This window comes from Pollicipes pollicipes, unplaced genomic scaffold, assembly GCF_011947565.3.
Source record: "Pollicipes pollicipes isolate AB1234 unplaced genomic scaffold, Ppol_2.1 Scaffold_7064;HRSCAF=8378_pilon_pilon_pilon, whole genome shotgun sequence".
Lineage (NCBI taxonomy): Eukaryota > Metazoa > Arthropoda > Thecostraca > Pollicipedomorpha > Pollicipedidae > Pollicipes > Pollicipes pollicipes.
In genome coordinates this window covers 9,249-30,024 of record NW_023596989.1, presented here as the reverse complement: position 1 = coordinate 30,024, position 20,776 = coordinate 9,249, and the positions used below count along the sequence as shown (strand labels likewise).

Below are 20,776 nucleotides of genomic sequence, written 5' to 3'. Positions count from 1 at the left end.
GACAAATGGAGGCGGGAGCGGGCGATCGGCGAGGCAAATACGCACGGGAACGCTCAAAATCATGTTGTGAGACTGTTTGCGATTTCACCTCAATAACTCCCGCCGCGCCGGCGCCGCCGTCGCCCCAGACGCCGTCGGGAGAGCCACGCCACGTGGGAACTGGGCCAGAGGGGGACGCGCAGGGCCCGCCCGAGGCGAGAGCGGGCTGGCCTTGCGTCGTCGCCAGCGACGCTACGCCCGAGATATGGCCTAGGGGCACGTCGAGGGCCGGACTCTAATAGCGGCGCATGCCGGCCCGGCGACGCATTGGACGGAGGGGGCGAGGCGGCAAACCCATCGGGTCACGCGAGGCGACGGAGGCGGGTCGACCCAGTTGAAAGACATCGAAATTTGATAAATTATCATGCGAGGGCCTCCGGAGGACAGTACGGACCAAGCAGAACGGACAGCGGGGAGAGTACGGACAGTGCGGAGAGTACGGACAGTACGGAGAGTACGGACCAGGCAGTACGGACAGTGCGGAGAGTACGGACAGTGCGGAGAGTGCGGACAGTAAGGACGGTACGGACCAGTGAGTACGGACGGTACCAGTGAGTGCGCCCGACGCCTACCGTGGCGCCTTGAGGTCGAGCCTCGAGGTCTCAGCCCGCCACCCGCCTGCGACGTTCGACGCGGCGGACAACGGTCACCGACGACAGCGCACACGATGTGAGTGCCCAGGCTGTTGATCCCCCCCCCCCCTCCTTCCAACTCACCGGGCCATGGACGGCTGGCGCTCCGAGCGTGCCCTTTCACCCCCTCCCCACCGGGCGGCGTAGGCCGCGGTTACCGGGTCCCTTCCGCAGAGCCGGGGAAGGGGGAGGGGCTCGGGGGTGAGTGTGGTAGGTGTCACGCGGCTCGACGCTGAGCTCGCCTGAGCGATGGACTGGCGTCGCAGTCTGTGAGAGATGTTTTGCCTCGTCTTTGTGTGAATACAGGTGACAGTTTGCATAGCGATGGTTTAGCGAGGGAGCGAGGCTGGACGAGGTCGGTTCGGGCGGCGAGAGGACACTCGGCCCGGCGTTGGCGGCGCTGTGTCCGGAGTCCGGGACGCATGCTTGGGCCGGCGCCAGTTCGTTGACATGCCCCGTAGGCGTCCGGAGCTTACCAATGGCGGAAGCCAGGCAGAGGCGCATCGGCTTGTCTTGGCCCTCGTCTGGCCGTCGTCGCGGCCAGACGCGATGTACGGGCCGCGCCGACATGCAATGGTGGCAGGATGTGGGTCAGGTGGACCGTTTGCCGTACATTTCTCGTTTCGCTTACCCCTTCTTTATGTCAATAGTTAGAAGCCGGTTTAGTGTCAATAGTTAGAGGCAATAAGTCGGAACCTCACGGGTTCGATCCAGCGCGCATGCTCGGCCTCTCACGTGATAGGTTAGCGCGGCCTAGCTCCGCGCATGCTGCGCGGATTCCCCCAGCGAGCGCGTGTATTGCCCGGCTTCTATCTCCCTCTCCCTTTCATTAGGCCTGGATCGCTCTCTGGCCAATTGATGCACGGCGTTACTGTTTCGTTAGCGAAGGCCCATCTCGTCCGAGATGGATCCGACGCGGACGCCGGAGGTTCGGTATAGGGGAGAACGGCGTCGAATTCTCCGAACCGGACATGACCCCGGTATGTAGGCTAGAGGTCGAAGAGAGACCGCCTGCTCCGGGATGTTGAGGCATAGCGGTGAGGCGCGCCGAGCCCGCGACATCTCGAAGGATCTCCCGCAGTTCCGCAAGACCGGGAAAGGTTACTCGCGGGGCGTCGCCCGGGTCGGCGTTCGGGAGGAGACACGGACGCCATCTGTCAGTCGCTATGGGCAATTGCGGTAGAGGGCAGCACCCGACGGTGCGCGATGGCGGCGGGCACCCGCGACCCGCCGGCAGATGACAGTCTCTCGCGGTGTGGATGGACGGAGCAGTCCACCGCTCGCGGCCCGCCGGCAAGCGAGTAGCCCGGCGCGGCTGTGACAAGGACGAGGAGCCAGACGACCGTAGTCCTGCTTTTACGCAGATAGACGTTTGTGGGTAGCGCGGCACAAGACACAGTTTCGCTCTTTTTTCGAGACGGCCGACTCGTTTTGTTGTTTCCCGCTTGACCCCAGGCGTGACGGCCTAAAGAGGCGTTGGTCATGATGTGGCCTTGGATCCGTGGGGGCCGCCTGGGATGCTCGATTGTGCAGGCGGTAGCGGAGTCTATCCGTGGTGTCTCCGCCTTGGGAGAGGGCAGGAGTCAGTCCGCTCTCTTCCGACGTGGTGCATGCCGGGCCTTATGAGCGATTGGTGACGGGATGTCGGGACGGATAGGGATCCCGCCATCGACGCTCATAAGGGAAGGCGACGAGGAGTCAGGTCGCCGGACAGGCCGGTCGGCCGAGTCTCCAGAGCGCGCCGGCCGAGGAGACCGTAAGGCGTGAACGCGGGTCGCGCCGGGCGCTCGTCGTCTGCCGAGAGGCTCCACCGTCCCATGAGCGCGCTGTCTGCCTCCAGGCCTCTGAGGGGCGCGCCGTGGGGCGGTGCCTTGCAAAGCCTGCTCCGGCAGGCGGGAGGCGAGGGCGCAGAAGCGCCGGAAGCGACGCCTCCGTGCTGGACGAGGCGCTGCCTAAGGCGCATGCGCGGCAGCGGAAAGCTACGAGCGGTGGATGTGGCCGTGTGAATAATGGGCCGCCCATCGTGGACGGAACGTGGGGAGCGTCGTCCAAATAGGGAGCCGTAACCCTGGAGGTCAGGCGAGGGAGCGAGTCGCCGTTCAGCTTTGACACTCGTGGTCGGCCCAGCAGTGCGTCGGTGTCAAGCTGGCAAATCATCGTGATATGCTTTGAACGGGGCTTAAACGTACATTTATGGCAAGACCGAAATGTGATAAGTGAATTAAAACTTAACGAGGACCCATGCAGACGAGCCAATTATAATGTCAAGGTGCGGGAAATAAAGGGGGGGGGGGGGGGTCCCACCCGTGTGCGTGCCAAGATGAACGAGATGATGTGGGCGCCAGCGTTTTCGCTGATTTCGTCATCAATAAACACAGTTGAACAAAACAACGGCTACAATTACCCCACTAATGGATTTCTACACCTGTGCAAAGCGGTTCTGTTCAGAGCCAGGGCGACTGTTGGTTCCGACGCCGTCATGTGTGTGTGTGTGTGTGTGTGTGTGTGTGTGCGTGCGTGCGTGCGTGCGTGCGTGCGTGCGTGCGTGCGTGCGTGCGTGCGTGCGTGCGTGCGTGCGTGCTGCGTGCGTGCGTGTGTGTGCATGCGTGCGTGCATGTGTGCGTGCTTGTGTGTGTGGGTGTGGGTGTGGGTGTGGGTGTGGGTGTGGGTGTGGGTGTGGGTGTGGGTGTGGGTGTGGGTGTGGGTGTGTGGGGGTGTGGGTGTGGGTGTGGGTGTGGGGTGTGGGTGTGGGTTGTGGGTGGGGTGTGGGTGTGGGTGTGGGTGTGGGTGTGGGTGTGGGTGTGGGTGTGGGTGTGGGTGTGGGTGTGTGGGTGGGTGTGGATGTGGGTGTGTGTGGGGGTATGTGTGTGGGGGTGGTGGGTGTGGGTGTGGGTGTGTATGTGTGGTGGGTGTGTGTGTGTGTGTGTGTGTGTGTGTGTGTGTGTGTGTGGTGTGTGTGTGTGTGTGTGTGTGTGTGGTGTGTGTGTGTGTGTGTGTGTGTGTGTGTGTGGTGTGTGTGTGTGTGTCATGTGAATACACAATTATAATCGGCACGTAAACATGCAGAAGACTGGGAGATGGTAGGACAATTAGATCTATCTTAACTGCATAATTATTGACACCTATCAATAAATATAGTGATGATTTTTTTTTATTCCATGCTTCCTCCACCTTGTAACTTTCAAAGGACAAATCTAGCGCAGAGTTTGAGCAAGCCTCCCTTGAACAACATGGTCACCTTACTGCGAATATTTTACATTTATGCAACTCGTCGGACAACTACGAGCTATTCGTGCACCATATATCCAACTGTCAAGCCTCCGCGACCTCTACAGGGCTCCAACTAACCAGTCGCAGGTCAGTGGTGCTGCGTCAGAGATTGTTAGGATCAGGAGCGTACATTTAGTCTCCGGAGCATATGTCCCCCTCCCCCGTTAACCAAAATATGACATTTATTACCACGTACGCTGGCTGGCAAAAATTCCAGGTAGATGTGGAAAAATTCGGTCCAGAACACGCGAGGGTATTTAACCCAGTTAACAGTTTCGTGCGCCTGCAGCGTCGTTTGCTCGATTTTCAATTAATTTCTTTAAATTGCGCTACTCTTTTACGGTGGAGTCCTGATGCTGATGAGTAGATAGGAAAGGCCAGCATATTATCTGATATGTCCGCTACGAAAATGGGATCCGCAGATTCGTGCTGGATGTTTCTTTTTAAAGTTTGTTGCCGGAAAACAGAGCCACAAGGGTCAAATGCTTGACGTCAATTGTGCGCGAATCATTTCCGAACGCGATTCAGCAGGATAGCCCATGGAGTAAAAATTGAATCCGATTCCAGCTTGAGCGGAGTCGATGTTAGAGTCAGACTCGTTTTCGCTGGAGCCTGCGTTAGGACGCTCTGCCTGTCCTGTCGTGCCGTCCCTGGATCAATGCAACAATATCGCAGCGGTAAGAGAGCATTTCGGTAAAAATAATACCACATAAAAATCACGAGAAAATACTGGAACGTTTTACGCGGTGGCTCGAAACAGGCTGTAGTGCTGACAGGACCATAGTACGCCCGTTTTTGGAGGATGACGACATTGCCTAGGGGCCCGTTCGGCAAACTGGACCAGGAGCAGCTGAAGCGGGTTCAGGGAAGCGGCGCGTTTTGTCCACTAAGTGGGGCGGCCATATCGAGAGAGGTTCTGATTTCCCCAGCCGCCCTCGCTGTGCCGCCATCACCGCCGTTTTCATGGTTTCAGTGTTTCAAATATTTAATGGAGGCATGTCGCTAACAGTGGGGTATCTGACAAGACACAAATCGGAGGTGACAGGAGCGGGGGCGCAGCCAGAGCCTTGGCAAGGGGGGGGGGGCAGAGGGCTGACAAAGGCCCCCTGATAGTAAAAGGACCCCCAAGAGAAATTGCCGGACATGGCCTATTTGCTATTGAGGACATATGTATATATATATATATATATATATATATATATATATATATATATATATAATATTGTGTGTGTGTGTGTGTGTGTGTGTGTGTGTGTGTGTGTGTGTGTGTGTGTGTGTGTACGTGTATATTACACATGTTTACCTTCTATAACTGGAATAAAGGCCAGATTTTACCCCGAGATCAATGCTGCCTTAGGTTTATAGTATACAAACTGACAGTCACGCAGCAAATGAATTCATAACATAGATCGCCGGCGCTGTTCATTTTACAATGGTCCTGAATTTTTTTTTAAACCGATAGAGCTCAAAAACTTTGTTGGAATTATTATATGGGTTGTACAGACATAGCAAGGATTCCACGAATGTAGATTGAATATCGAAATGAGTCATCAAGTTGTATTAACATGGCCACGCCATGTTTGTCTGGATATATTTAACATTCAGTCAGAAGTGATGAGTGGTGCAAATCACGTAACGTAGTTTGAGCATGCGCGCTTGTGTATCTTACACAAAGAACTCGACGCCGGGCGTTGCAGTATCCTGAGGCCGCGCAGCGTGGACACTGCGTGTTACATTTACGCCCATAATTGGGCTGTGATCTCAAAATCAGTAATATGATCTCTTGAACCGACAGGGACCCCTGAGACAGAGCGTTCCTCTAATTTGGCCAGCGATCATGAACAACGAACAGTTGGGTCTGTGTTGGTCTGAGCTTTGAGGGCCCATTTCCCAAGCAGGGACAGGGCCAGGCCCGCGATTTACATCGGTCGGGCTCCTGTATCGCTCAGGGATCCACAGTGCCTCACAGGACATTCTGTGTCAAAATGGGCCTCGAATAGGTCGGAGGAAGATTTGTTCAACAGGGAGGGGGACGGGAGCCCGAATGGCAGAGGGTCTCTTTTGCGTTGGTTGGGGTCCTCTGACAATTAAAGGAAACAGGAACTTATCATGAGTGCTCATACTGAGGTAAAAGAAGAGCGCTGGGTCAGTCAGGGCCCCCAGTACCGAACTGTACGCCGCCCAACCCTTTTCCGGCATTGGCCCGTTAAGTACAACTGGAGTCTATGTGCCAATTATTTGACCACCTGCGGTGAGCAGGGATGTTGTTGCGTTAATGACGGTTCATGCCTCGATCCGGTGCCTACTGCGCGGTCAGAAAGCCTCCCGCGTTAGGGGACGGACCAATGTGATATGATGTATCCCTCCAAGGGTCTCCGGATCGGCCAGGGGATGCCGCCCTGTGTTGCCAGAATTACGGCCGGAAAACACACCACGGTGGGGCAGAATGACCCTTCAGCCCTTGACCGGGAACAAGAATATGCCCCGAAGTGTTGCATTCAAGGGGGGCCCTTTACCAGAAATAAGGGTCCCATTAGTGCTGAATGGAGTGGGTCGAAATGAGTTGAAAACGCACAAGGCAATCCCATGTCTCCCTGAGAACGTTGTTTATCATTCTGTAGAATCGAGTAGTGAAACAAATGACATCAAAAGGCTCGCGCCTTCGTACCGAGTGCCGATAGTGTGGTGGTTAACGTGCTTGCGTTAACCATTGCGCGTCTGGGAAACCACAGGCATGGAGTCGATTCCCCGCGGTGCACGCCCTTCCCGCCAGGGTGAGACGCTGGTGACGCTATATAGCCCCAGCAGCTGGGTGCGTCATTAACCCCCAATGACGGATACGCCCGTAATCTCGGGGAGCAAGGATAGAGATGGCTTGGAGTGCAGTTTTCGTGAAACCGAACGGCGTGGACGACTACGAGTAACGCCAGGGGCGGGCATCGAGCGCGCAACAACGACCATAGTAAAATACTGTCTTTCAATGTCTTTTAAAACTAATTCGTACGGTTGAAAGATTACCCTGGGTGAATCTCTTTACAGCTATGAGATTGCCCTCTGGACAAATAAACAGTCACAGTAACACGACAAATCAAAATCTAAGCTTTACTCTTCCAGTTCCACAAACAGATTCCAAAAACACTTTGCGCTGTCGTAAAGACCAATACGTTATTGTCACCAATCTAAAAAACACACAGGTGAAATGTACATACGGAATATTTCTAAATGTGTGATTTGATGTGATTTACAGCCAGCCCTTTGGACCTTTCAGCCATCCCATCGGGCCCTTGATCTTTGGTCTCAACAGGCCCTTCGGCCCCTCTTCGGGCTTCCTCAAACACCGCTCCGACTCGATGCCACGTGTCGCCACAAGACCACTGTTCGGCACTGTGGTCCTCAACCGATACAGGAGCCAGGGACCTTATTGTGTTAGGAACTGCGAACATTGCAAATCGTGGACCCCGACCTCGTTTCTGCTGGGGAAATGGGTCTCACGGACTTAGACGGGCATGGGACCGACTGTTCGGTGTTCGTGGTGTCTGGCTGACTTAGACACGGTGTAAGAAAGCATCAAGCTGGCAGTTCTCGTCACGACCCTACGGGCCGCGATTTTTTACGTGGCCTACAGTCAACCCTTCGGGCTCTTATGCTCTCCAAACGGGCCTTTGATAGTCGGTTCCGGTGGGACGCCCGGGCCTCACCAAACACTTCCTTTGGTCGGCTTGGGGCCCTCACGAGCACAAGGCCCTCTGTTAGGCGCAGTTGGCCCCTGACATATACAAGGCCTTCGACCAGTATAGATCACTGGCCCCGACTTTAGAGCTGATTGGGAAGTGGGTCCTCAGGCCCATACCGACACGAAGCCGGCTATGTGGTACGGCGGCACCTGGCTGATATATGGGCCCATATCGACTCAGGGGTCCCCGATCGACGCAAAGGGCCCTCTGATCGTCATCTGCAGGTCCGTCTTTGCAGGTCGGAGCCCCTGAATAAGACTTCGACCAGTTTATTATGTTCTTAGACCCTCCAATCGGGCCCTTGGTCGTCGGACCCGCTGGACCCTCAAGGCTCTTCGGACCTCCCCAAACACTGCCTTTGGTCGGCTCGGGACCCCTTGACAGTACAGAGCCCCTGTTGGGCGCTGTGGGCCCCTGGAAATGTAAATAGCTGGCTCCGGCTTTGTCCCTGCTTGGGAAATGCGCCCTCAGGCCCTTGCCACGGAGCCGACTGTGCGCTACTGGTGGTGTCTGATCGAAATATTGACCCTAACGACTAAGTAAACCCCTGATCAGCGCGCAGGGCCATCTGGCTGGCGTTTGAGTGCCCGGCCCTGCGAGCCGGGACCCATGAATGAGACCTTTGGATAGCTTTTCGGGCTTTTACTCGTGAGGGTCCACCGGAACCTAAGGTGGACACATGCCCCCTGCCCCTCGCTTGCGCTATTGGACAGGACACTAGTAGAAGCTAAGAAAACCTCCAACTGGGGCTTCCGTTGAAAATCTTTCAGTACGCGGCTCGTAAATGTTTGGAACGCTCTCCCACTTGTAGTAATATCGCCAACCCCAATTGAACAGTTTAAATCTGTGCTCAATTTACACTGGGCTGACGTGCATGACAACCCACGTCGATATTATTCCTAATTTGAAACAGTTCGGTTGCTTGAACGGGAAGTTTAAGAGATCGGAATCGACACATCAAGTGACCTTTTAAATTCCTGGTCACCATAAGGTGAGGTGAGGTAACTCGTCCGTCAAGGAGCTTAGTTTCGCAAAAGAGATCGGAAGGGTGGTGCTGAACGGTGAGGAAAATGACAACCTGCCCTCCCAAACATGTCAACAAACAGGTTTTCCCAAGGATTTTACCCACTTTCTTGCAAAATTTGTAGGGCTGAAGCCCTCCCACTTCTGCTGAATGGGAAACTGCACCGAAGCGTATATCCGCTAGGTGATGGTGGGTCTTTATTTATGGTGTGGTATGTATGCAGTGAGTACAATTGTAATTTAGGGAAACGTATTTATAGCAGCATGCGTCATAATTGTAGCGTATGGCTTGCGGAATTAGACGAATAGGACGAGCGGCACAGGGAAACGGGTTTCGACGCACGCGGGGAGCTATCGAAGCGTTGCAGTTGTTTTGCGAGGGGTTGTTTTGGTTGAGCTGGTTGTAACACAAGCGCACCGAATTAATGTGGGAGCTATTGTCGTAGGTATGTATATGTGTGACGCAAAACCAATTTGTTGCCTCGAGTAGACCTGTGTCCGGTTAAAGCTTTTGCGATTCGGCTCGCCATGGATTCGTAAATCATGCTGAATGATGCAGATCCGATGCAGATCATGACTTCGTTGCGATTTGTTCGCTTGTCAGGTCACATTCCAGTTCAGTCAGTTTTGACTCATATCATAATAGTGTATGAATCAATGTAGCCTGGATTTGTCTCAAATTAAACTTTGCATGCTGATTTTATGCATTTATTTGGTAAATCAGTCTTTCAGGACCATTGCAAAGTCATTGTCTGCTATAATAATGATATTGGTAATTAAATCATTTTTCAAAGTCAGTGTTGAGCCAAGTCATTCAGCATTTGTGTTGACTGCCCAACTGAGATTGGGTCTTGTTAGGAGAGCCAATGATGTTGTCCATGATTCATATTAGTTTTTGGGTCAGGGTGTACTTTCCCACCTAACGTTAGAAAAAATCATTGTACACCATTTGTCGTGTTTAAGGCAGGACATATGTACTTTGTAGTACGTGTGTCCTGGGTACATTTGTACATTTGCACATATGTAGGTGTACTTTCCTACCTAACATTAGAAAAAATCATTGCACACCATTCGTAGTGTTTAAGGCAGCACATATGGTAAATAATCTCAAAGCAGGTAGAATCATGCTCCTACCTTCAAATTTCAATAACTTCAATGGCGGGCCCCCGAGCGCCGCGCGCACTGCACCGCCTGGACTCCCTAGCGCCGTTTCTGCGTTGCTGTTGCGTAAATACAATATTTCTGCTTACCAAGAACTCTACAAAATGTACGGGACCAAGGTAAACCAACCATTTGTCGTGTTTAAGGCGGAACATATGGTAAATAATTTCAAAACAGATAGAATCATGCTCCTACCCTCGAATGTTAATAAATATGATAGCGAGCTCCCGAGCGCCGCATGCACCGCACCGCGCCGCCTCGACTCCCAAGCGCCGTTTCTGCGTTGTTGCGAAAGCACAATATTTCTGCTTATCAAGAACCATAAAACATGTACGGGACCAAGGTAACAATAATAAAGCAACCAAAATCGTTTCTTATCAAGTTTAGGTACATTTATGAAACACAGGCCAGAATTGTCCAGAACATATCCTAAACTAGCCTAACCTAACCTAACCTAACCTAACCTAACCTAACCTAACCTAAAATAACCTAACCTCCCCTAACCTAACCTAACCTAACCTAACCTAACCTGAGAATTGACCAGAACCTAAGCTTAGCTAAGCTAACCTACCCTAACCTAACCTAACCTAACCTAACCTAACCTAACCTAACCTAACTAATCTAAACTAACCTAACCTAACCTAACTAACCTAACCTAACCTAACCTAACCTAACCTAACCTAACCTAACCTAGCCTAACCTCCCACCCTATATCCCCTTCAACCCAGCATCCCATTGGCGTCCATGTTCCATGCCATATATAGGTGCCATATAGTGAGCTTTTATTTAGCTGCATGTTCCCATTTTGCTTTACATTCCCCACCCAATCCCCCTGCAACCCATGGTCCCGTTGGCGTCGAGGATCAAATTTCATGGATTCTTGTTACCTTGGCCCGGTACATTTTTATGGTTCTTGATGCTGCTTGATGCGCAGTAATGTTGTGACCCGCGCAGTAATGGCGCTGGTTCGCGGGTGCTGTGTGTGTGCGGCGCTCGGGAGCTCGCCATCGTAATTATAAACAATTGAAGGTAAGATCATGAATCTACCTGTTTTGTGATTATTTACGATATGTCCTGCCTTAAACACGACGAATGGTTTACCTTGGTCCTGTACATTTTATAGAGTTCTTGGTAAGCAGAAATATTGTATTTACGCAACGGCAGCGCAGAAACGGCGCTGGGGAGTCCAGGCGGTGCGGTGCGCGCGGCGCTCGGGAGCCCGCCATCGAAGTTATTGAAATTTGAAGGTAGGAGCATGATTCTACCTGTTTTGAGATTATTTATGATATGTCCTGCCTTAAACACGACGAATGGTGTACAATGATTTTTTCTAACGTTAGGTAGGAAAGTACACCCTGACCGGACATCTCGTAAATAATCACAAAATAGGTAGATTCATGCTCATCACAATCGCAAATGTCAGCTCCCTTGAAACTGAGCATTTCTGATCATCAGTGTCATTGCTACAACATAGACAAATTATTGTGCATCAAGAGCAACAAGAAATTTACATGTCAGAAGGTGATATTCCCAATTTTGACCATAATGAACCTACCTCACATTGGTAGGATTGCATTGCTGCAAAGCTAGTACCATGCTAACTAGATTCCAAAAGACTGAATCCCCCAAAAGACTGCTCTGCCAAAAGACCAAAGACTGATGGCAATATTCCCTCACACTGGCTTAAGAATATTCGATGATGCCTTTAATACCTGCAGTCAATTCTGGCCTTGCTCCTGGCCTTGCATAAGCATATGGATATAAAATGTTTTTGAAAGGGAAATGTAAAATTTATAGTGAATTGTAGTGTGCATACAGCAATACTGTATCCTGAGTTGCCCGGGTGTGGCTGCCATTATTGTACCCTCAGGGTCAATGACTATCAAATGCCATCACCACTTCTAGCATCACTTGTACCATGGTGTTATCATGCTATCATCAATCTACATCATGTTTTTGCAAAAGTTTTAGAGCATGAATGACACAGCCCTCCAAATATTTGTTTGCTTTCTGTCCATCATGCAACTTGAAACATTTTGCATAAGAAAACATCACATATTATGTCATCAGGCATTTTGTGCTTTGCCTTGCATGATAGCACTGAACAGAATGTTCTCTTTCCCCATTACCCTCTGTGCTCCAGAAATGACAATTTGTGAGGAGATGTTCATGAATTCTACTGCTCAAAGTATGTTTTAATCCATTATCACCACGTCTCTGGACACTTGCGTTTTTAAGAGCTTTGGTGTGATGGGGCATGGCGAGACATGGCGGGGTGAGGGACGTAGCAAGGCCATATGGCCCCAGCAGCTGAGTGTGTTGTAAAGCCCCAATGATGATGACTACCACCTGGGGAACATAAATGCTCCCTCGGCCGTCTACGGTTTTTCAACATATACTTCATGTGAAGATAAACAACTTAAAATGTGCTCTGTTTCAAGTCCATGGCATTGTTATATGGCACTCACATTTGATTGTTGCATGTTTTGGGTGAGCCAGGTATACAGTTCTTCTCAGTTACACTTCTGATGTTGTGTATGGTGACAACTATTCAGAACCCACTCTCTTATGTTTGCAGGAACCTATTTACACTTTGTGGCAAACGGCGACCATTGAGGCTTGTGCTGTCAGACTCCAGCCATGGAAACGCTCTTGGAGCAGCAGAGAAGTAAGCACGAGGAACGGGAACGCCTGATCGAGGCCATGAAGAAAGAGATGCTGCACAAGAAGTCCTCCAACCGGGACCGGATCAACTCCGACCACAGGCTGAAGCTGATGCTGGACCGCCACCTCGACTGTAGCCAGATGCTCAAGGACCTGTATGAGGACAAGGACGGCGTGCGAAAGGAGGAGGTGGCCGCGCTCTCCGGGCCCCAACGAGTTCGCCGAGTTCTACAACCGCCTGAAGACCATCAAGGACTTCCATAAGCGCCACCCCAACGAGATCAGCGTGCCCATGTCGATGGACTTCGACGAGCTGGACAAGGTTCGCGAGCAGAGCAACGACGAGACGGTGATGGCCGAGTTCACCGACGAGGAGGGCTACGGCAAGTACCTGGACATGCACGAGTGCTACACCAAGTACGTCAACCTCAAGGGCGTCGAGAAGGTCGACTACGTCACCTACCTCAGCGTGTTCGACCAGCTGTTCGAGGTGCCGCGCGACCGGAAGAACTCCGAGTACCGCGCCTATCTGGAGACGCTGCTCGACTACCTACACGACTACCTTCTCAGGGTGAAGCCGCTGACAGACGTCGAGGAGAGCATCAAGACCGTGTTGGAGGAGTTCAACAAGAAGTGGGAAGCAGGTGAGGCCTGCGGCTGGATGTTGCCGTGCCAGGTGACTTTCAGCCAGGAAAGTGGAAGTTTACAATGATATTGCTCAATTATGTTGTCCACTTGGCTGGATTTATCTTTTTGACATTCACTTCTTGCATGGCGCGTTTTAAATCACTTCATCGTATGCTAAGCTTGACGTCAGCACGTCTAAGTGACGTAAATCACAATCCTCTGTAGGCTTTGCGCCTCTGGATTGTACGTGATTCTCGTTTGGACCTTCTATCCACTGGACATGTTTAGTAGCATTCCATCGCTTTTCCCGCCGCGAGCACGCAGGAAAACTTTCCTATTTCTTTGTCAGGCGACGCGTAGCGCTCCCCAGCCCCAGTGCTCCCCTCCTCTTGCCCTCCGTAATACCCCGCGAGGTGTTAAGACCTTCCGTCCGCTTTGTCTCAGAGTTCTGACACTTGGCCCATCCTGCAAGACTATGACCAGGGCCCTGACACTCCCAACCGTCTGTGAAGTCAAGTGGCCGCAGCTGGGGGCATTCCCACCAACCGCGATGACACGAACATCCCCGAGTGTCTGGTGTGTTCCTCTCCATCTCAGAGCGTGCCCTGCCTTGCGAAGTCTTGTGTGACCCTGTCACTGACCTGCTCCCCCCATCCCGTACCCCTGAGCTTGGCCTTACATGTAAGGCCGCGTGTGTGATCTCGCGCTCTGCCTCGGACTATCCTCCTCTCCGCCTTCCCAGGAACGTTCCCCGGCTGGCCGAAGGAGACGGGCGGCGCGCTGACGCACGGCGGCGCGCACCTGGACCTGTCGGCCTTCTCCTCGTGGGAGGAGCTCGCCTCGCTCGGCCTCGACCGGCTCAAATCGGCGCTGATGGCGCTCGGCCTCAAGTGCGGCGGCACGCTCGAGGAGCGCGCCCAGCGGCTCTTCTCCACGAAAGGTACGGCACAGTGGGCCGCGCGCGGGACAGCTGCCGGCCGGCTTTGTCTCCTGTCGAAGGATCCGGCTCCGTGGCGTGTTTAGTGTCTTCAAAAGGTACCTGGCGGAAGGGCTATTGTCAATAGAAGGTGCCAACGCCACGTGGAATTTGTTCATCGACGGTGCGAACCCTGCATCTGGCACCAGAAGTGATGTGATTGGTTTAGCGCGTGAAATTTCAAGGCGGGTCGACGGGTGGGTGTCAATCCATAATATTTTCTCTTCCCAACAGAGGGCCTTCCTTCTGAGCATCATTGCTAGTTCGGGGTTGGTGCGCCACTGATTCTGTGAGACGGCTCGACCGTTCTCGACTCGCCTGACTCGCACGACCCACATCGCGGTTGTAGCGACCTCCGTTCGAACGAGGTGCGGTAACTGCGTGCGCTTGCTTCTGCGCACGGGGGAGTATGGTTTGGGGCCGATCGGGCTAATTTAGTCGGTGTGTGTCTCAGGGAAGCGACTGCAGGACGTGGACCAGTCGCTGTTCGCCAAGAAGCAGAACCTCCGCGCCGGCAAGAATAAGGAGGCGGAGAAGTCTCGCGACCTGGCATTCCTCGAGGCCCAGGTCAGTGAAGGCTAGCATAGTCTTGTGGAATGTTCGATGTGAACTTCGAGCACTAAAGTGTTCTTGTTGTGGAAGACTTGTAACAGCATGCGTACGTTACTGTATTTTCAGCTATATCGTAGGATTCTGAAGCTTTTTGAGTTCGCTCATTGCTTCAACAGGATATTGGACTGAGGCCACTGTTATGTTACGTAGTTGGGCAGTTGAGTGAGGCACCAAAATGCCTTCCCCGCCAGCTCCCCATACGTCATGCTCCCAGTGGGACGTGCCCGTTCCGCTGTTGCATCCTATTCGTGTGCCTTTTCTCCGTTGGCACGTCCCTAGCGTGCCCTGTCTCGTCTCCCGCCCCTCTTCCCCCTCCCCCCCCCATGCTTCGCGAAATTAGATTGGTGTGCAGGGAAAATTTGTAGAATGGTGCGGAGTAGGAAGGCAAGATGTGCATATTCTTTGCCCGGCATCCTCGACGTTACCCAAACATACGAAAATGTGCGCTCTTGGTGTATTCAGAGGCGTGGTTGCCTTCTAACCATGCAGTATCCCGGCTCAGATCTTGAGACGAATATGTGGCAACTTGCCATGAACTGCGGTTAAAAACTAAGACTTCAGCAAGAAAACAAAGGGGTATTATTATCGCCGGTGTCGTTCATTGTGTGTCAGCGCCTGGCAGGTGCCGTACTGTCGCACCGACTGCGGCGCCGCTGACGGCGTGCGGCCGTGCCGCAGGTGTACTGGTTCGTGGAGTCGCTCTCGGAGCAGCGCGCCGCCACCAAGGAAAACGTGGAGCGGCGTCAGGCGCGCACTGACGGCGAGCGCGACGAGTCGGACGCCGAGGCGAGCGAGCCCGACAGCGACGACGAGGAAGACGACGTGCCCTACAACCCCAAGAACCTGCCGCTCGGCTGGGACGGCAAGCCCATCCCCTACTGGCTGTACAAGCTGCACGGGCTGAACATCAGCTACACCTGCGAGATATGCGGCAACTTCGTCTACAAGGGGCCCAAGGCGTTCCAGCGTCACTTCGCCGAGTGGCGGCACGCCAACGGCATGCGCTGCCTGGGCATTCCGAACACGGCTCACTTCGCCAACGTGACGCAGATCGAGGACGCGCTGGCGCTCTGGGAGCGGCTCAAGGTGCAGAAGACCTCCGGCAGGTGGCAGGCCGACGCCGAGGAGGAGTACGAGGATTCGCAGGGCAACGTGGTCAACCGCAAGACGTTCGAGGACCTGAAACGGCAGGGGCTGTTGTAGGCCGTCGTCGGGGTCCACGCTGTGTCGGTTGGCTGCGGGCCCCCGGTGCAGCCGCCTCATTTTGTCGTCCGTGTCCGTCATACAAAGTCTCATAGGGGTTCGACGGTGGTGAGCTGTGTTGTGTGTGTGGCCCGGCGGACTCCTCCTGTGTGAAGCGGCTCCGTTGCTGCCGGTAAGCGATCCTGAGGGAGGGCGCCGTGCTGACTGCGACGCCGCCCGTTTCCGCTCGTTCTCTCACGGGTGGGGAGCTCGGGGGAGGGGGGAGGGGGTAGAATCACGGAGCTCATCCGTGCCGGTTCCTGATTGGTTTCGGCTGCTGTGGCGTGGTACGGTGTTTTTTGTCACCATGGAGACGCTGTGTCGGCCTTGTGGTGGGGAACTGCTTCGGTGTCTTTGACCACCCGCGTCCGACTCATAATCAAGCAAATACAGGGACATGGCGAACCCGTGCCAGCGTTTATTGGTGCTGAGTGCTGCAAACGAAACAAGTGCAGCACGGCGCCGAACGACTACGCCTGGCCTCAGGATGTGCGTTGCGTGGTCTGGCCAGAGTCGCATCCAGCCCACCCCGGCCCGCTGATGAAAGTAGTGGACACCAAGCGAAGTTTTGTGCGGGCCGGCCGCGGTCCCGTGACTGCAGCGCCGCTCGCGGCGCGTCACGCGAGGCGTACGTCGATTTTCGTCATCTGGGTATGCCACAGGCCAGCGACTGGGCACGGACTAAGAAAATGGCGTCCGCTACGCCGGCGGCTGCTAGGTGCGTGCGTTCCCAACGTCTTCTGCGACAGTTCAGATAGGTTTAAGTCGTGCGAGAAGCCGGGATAAGCTCTTACTTCGCACTCGCAGGGGTGACCCCAAGTGAAATTCGTGCTTATTACTAGTTACCGGGCAGGGTGAACACATGAGGCGCGTGGGCAATAAAGCCGCATGACTTGAGATCTTGCTATTGGGCTTGCCGCTTTAGCGAGCATATGCGAGTATATGCCACAAGCGAGTTATGCGGCAGGGCGTGCCGCATAACTTGCTCACTATCCACTTCGCTGTTGTTCCGAAAAGGCATGCTGCCGAAATATCGACGCATCTGTATCTCCATTCTGCCGTTTTTTCCGAGGAATGAGGCTATTACTAATGTCTTTTACTAAAAATGTAGTACAATTCGGGATAAATTTTGAAAGTTCCCAAGCGTTTGCTAACACATGCGCGCACGTATCCGCCAGCACTGAGTGCAATCAAGCCACGGAAAGGCGGGAGCGGAGCCCGACGCGTCTGAGTGAGCTGGTGTCCTGCTACCGCACCTAGCGAACCCAGTACAGCACAGTGCCCGAGTCTATGTCGTCGATCCACGGGCTGTGGTGGTAGTTCGTCTCCGCCTCGTCTCGGGTAACGAGTGTGCCCCAATACACGTCATCCGAGCTGGTGGTCAGCAAAAAGCGGTCGTGTGACTCGATGATCCACGGGACGAAGTCCTCGGGGGTCACCGTGGAGGTCTGCCAGGAGCCGAAGCGCGTGACGAGCTTGGACGGGCGCGGTTCGTTGGCCGTCAGGCTGGTGCTGGCATTCCAGATGCCCCCGTACTGGCCGCGACCGGTCTGGGCCTGCGCCTCCAGTCTGAAACACGCAACATGAGCGGAGCGGCGGCAGCAGCGACCGCGCGTCCCGGACAAGCATTGGACGCTGAACACGAGCCGGCGGCTCGGGGCAGAGCCGCCCAGCCAGCGCGTGCTGCACGGAACGACCTTGAGATTGGGACTGACGCGTGTTGTACGAGAACGAGAGGAGCTCGTACGCACTCGTGATCCTAACTCGTAGAACAAAACGTACTTATGCGGAGAGCGGAGGCAGTGCATGCATGACAAGGCAGTCTCGCAGATACGCATGACAATGCAACCTCGCAGATGCCGCGCGCCAGCCTCCGTTCTTCCGCGCGAGGCGCGGCTGGGGCGCAGTGCACACCCCCTCACCTGTACAGGAAGTTCAGCTGCCCCGCCGGCGCCTTGATGGCGTCGGCGTAGCCCAGGATGGAGTAGTCGCTGGAGATGCTGGGCGTGTTCACGTTCCGCTCGAGCAGACTGCTGTCGTTCCAGCCGTCCTGACGCGTGGCCGTGAGCAGCAGCGTCCAGCCGCCGCCGTCCTGCGTCATGTCGCAGAGCGCCGGCGCCGGCGGCGCAGCCAGCCAGTAGAGGCCGCTGGCGGCACCCGGGTCCCGGTCCAGCGCCTCCTGGCAGGAGCGCGGCCGCGTCATGTCCATCAGCAGGTCGTCCGGGCCGGCGTCCCACCCGCGGCGCGACGCGCACCAGGTCCTCGGCCAGCGGCTGGCACGAGATGTGGCCCGGCAGGCGCAGCACGTTGGCGCCCGCCGCAGTCGCGCCGCTGCGCGCAGAGCACAGCGCACTGGAGCGCCGAGAGGACTGGCCGCCGGGCGGCGGAGGCGGCGAACCCGCGACCATGACGGAAGCAGGCAGAGCGTGCCGGGCTGCCGCGGCCGCGCCACGGCCACCACGCAGGCGAGCAGCACGGCAGACAGCGGCGACATCGGGACCCGCGCGGCCTCCACTGGTGCTGGGCTGGGGAGGGCCGCGGCGACCGCGTCCCCTCTGGTGCCGGGCTGCGGAGGCGCCCCGTCAAACGGCGCCGAGCTGAGAGCCGCCGACGCTGCGGGTCTGAGCACAGGATGGCGGGGAGCGCGTCCGGCGCCGCCGTCGGTCGCCCGCGGTCTGAGGCGCGCGTGCTGCGCTGCCACACACCGCTGCTGATTAATCCCGCTGTTCGCCTGCACCGACTCTTAAGCTGCCGCTCTAACATTGACAATGAGCGTACATGAACGGCGGTGATCGCGACATTGCAGCCCACCCCGTAAACATGTGGGAAATTATTATTAACGACCAGCGCCACCGGTCTCCACCTTAATTTGCGTGCTGACGAATATAAAATGGGCCTTCATCGTCGGGTGAGTTGGCAACATACTGTGACTCATATCCACGCTGCCACGCGTCACGCTGTGTGCCTGTAACCGCACCACACCGCGCTTGGACGCAGGTGGTTTGGCAGTTCAAGTGATGGCACGTCGGTGTCGACGCTACTCCTGTGCGGGATCTGGGGACGCGGGTCTGTGCAGGGATCGGGGCCATTCCACGAGCGGTCTCAATCCTCTGGTGGCAACAGGATGGAAAGTGCCGCCCCAAATTGGACACTCGTGCAGTACCGTCGAGCCCAATATGAACGTCTATGACCTTCGCAGTCAGTAAGCCACAGATGTGAGACAGGTTACCGTAAGCACAGTTACCACCTATCTCAGACACCAAAAATATACTGGATTTATCATACTGCACGAGTGAAAAATACTCCCTGTGTTGTGGCCAAGATTTGCATGCTTTTTCACACACAAAAGCAATACAACTTGTCATTTTTAAGATATGCAACTCGCGGTTGAAAAAAAAACAATGGCTTGATTCCTCGACTCCCGTAGTTCGCGACTATGGCTACGACTGGGGCTGGAGAAGTCCTATGCTCGAACACGAACACGGACCCCGCCGCGCCTGAGTTGGGACGGCGTGTGGCGCGGCCAGCGCATAGGCGGCCGTAGCACAGTGGTGGCCACAGTTGTAGCGCGCCCACACGACCACACATTCCGCGCGCTTCATGGCCACACATGCCGCGCGCTTACGTGGCCACACATGCCGCGCGCTTACATGGCCACACATGCCACGCGCTTACGTGGCCACACATAAGGCATATGACGCCGCCTGGTAATCATGGCGAAGCTCCTCGGCTGATTGTTGGCATCTACCCAGGCAGCTCTGCTGTAAGTACAACATACCGCATACATGTACGTGCCGCCGGTAGCATCTGGCGTGACTGCCCCGACAGTCACAAAACGCTCATGAGCTGGAATGAGCCGGATTACTGCATAACATCTTTATTGTCTGTTTATCGTCGCAGAGATAATCCGGACAGCCAATGCTGTGATCACGGCGAATAAAAACTCGGACACAAATTAGCATGGCTTTCGCCGTTGGGAGTTCCATGGTACTGCCGCACAGGGAGCGGAACTAGTGAATGCCAACGCAGAACTGTTTTGATACAAATTTACATTTGCAGCGTCAAGGCCTATTGCCCCATAAGTCACCAAAAAACTGTCCGCGGTAGAAACAACAGCATCCAATCGTTTCCATGCGAACACCGCAACAACAGACTACAGTGTGACGGAAGACAAAAACAGAAACAAAAACTACATGAGACAAAAAAGAAAGGCACTTCCGCTGTGAGCCATCGCATGACACTGGCATGCCGTCATTAACGAGCGCCCAAACCAATTGCCAGCATAGCTGGTGTGCGGCTTAACCTGAGGGGCAGATATTGTTGGCCTGTATTATGCGTCATGATACTACGGTGGAGAGGTCCTTCGACGCACGCCACGCATTCCTGGCACAGGGCATGCCTTACAGCGCCCTATCACAGATCACTCGTATCTCCTAATATTACCGAATGTTCTAGAACCACAATACCTGCATTTCAGCCGAAGCCCGCGCAATTGTCTGCACCAGATAAGATCTGGCTGAAACTCCATTCACAAAACTGGACCCGGTACGCTGACCAATGTAGAATCCATTAAAACACCTCTCCTTGTCGCAGCGGGACATCCACTTCCCACCCCTGCTCCTCATTCCACCCGAGTTCACAGGCCCGCCCAGCCTCACCCCTTGGAGCTTAGAACACTGTCACTGCGTCGCATCTCACTCAGAGCGCCACTCCCGACAGATTCGCGCCATCACGGCTGGTTCGCGCCATCACGGCCGGTTCGCGCCATCACGGCTGGTTGGCGCCATCGTGGCTGG

At 54.7% G+C, this 20,776-nt stretch overlaps 1 protein-coding gene across 1 annotated transcript; it reads left to right on the top strand.

Moving 5' to 3' along the window:
* The first annotated feature begins 9,022 nt into the window (after positions 1-9,022).
* On the top strand, positions 9,023-16,178 carry LOC119108926 (splicing factor 3A subunit 3-like). The gene is given in 6 exon segments (XM_037232471.1): positions 9,023-9,144; positions 12,438-12,727; positions 12,729-13,167; positions 13,893-14,090; positions 14,581-14,693; positions 15,417-16,178. Coding segments are annotated over 5 exon segments (1,503 nt in total). The 5' UTR covers positions 9,023-9,144; positions 12,438-12,499; the 3' UTR covers positions 15,942-16,178.
* The last annotated feature ends 4,598 nt before the right edge of the window (positions 16,179-20,776 follow it).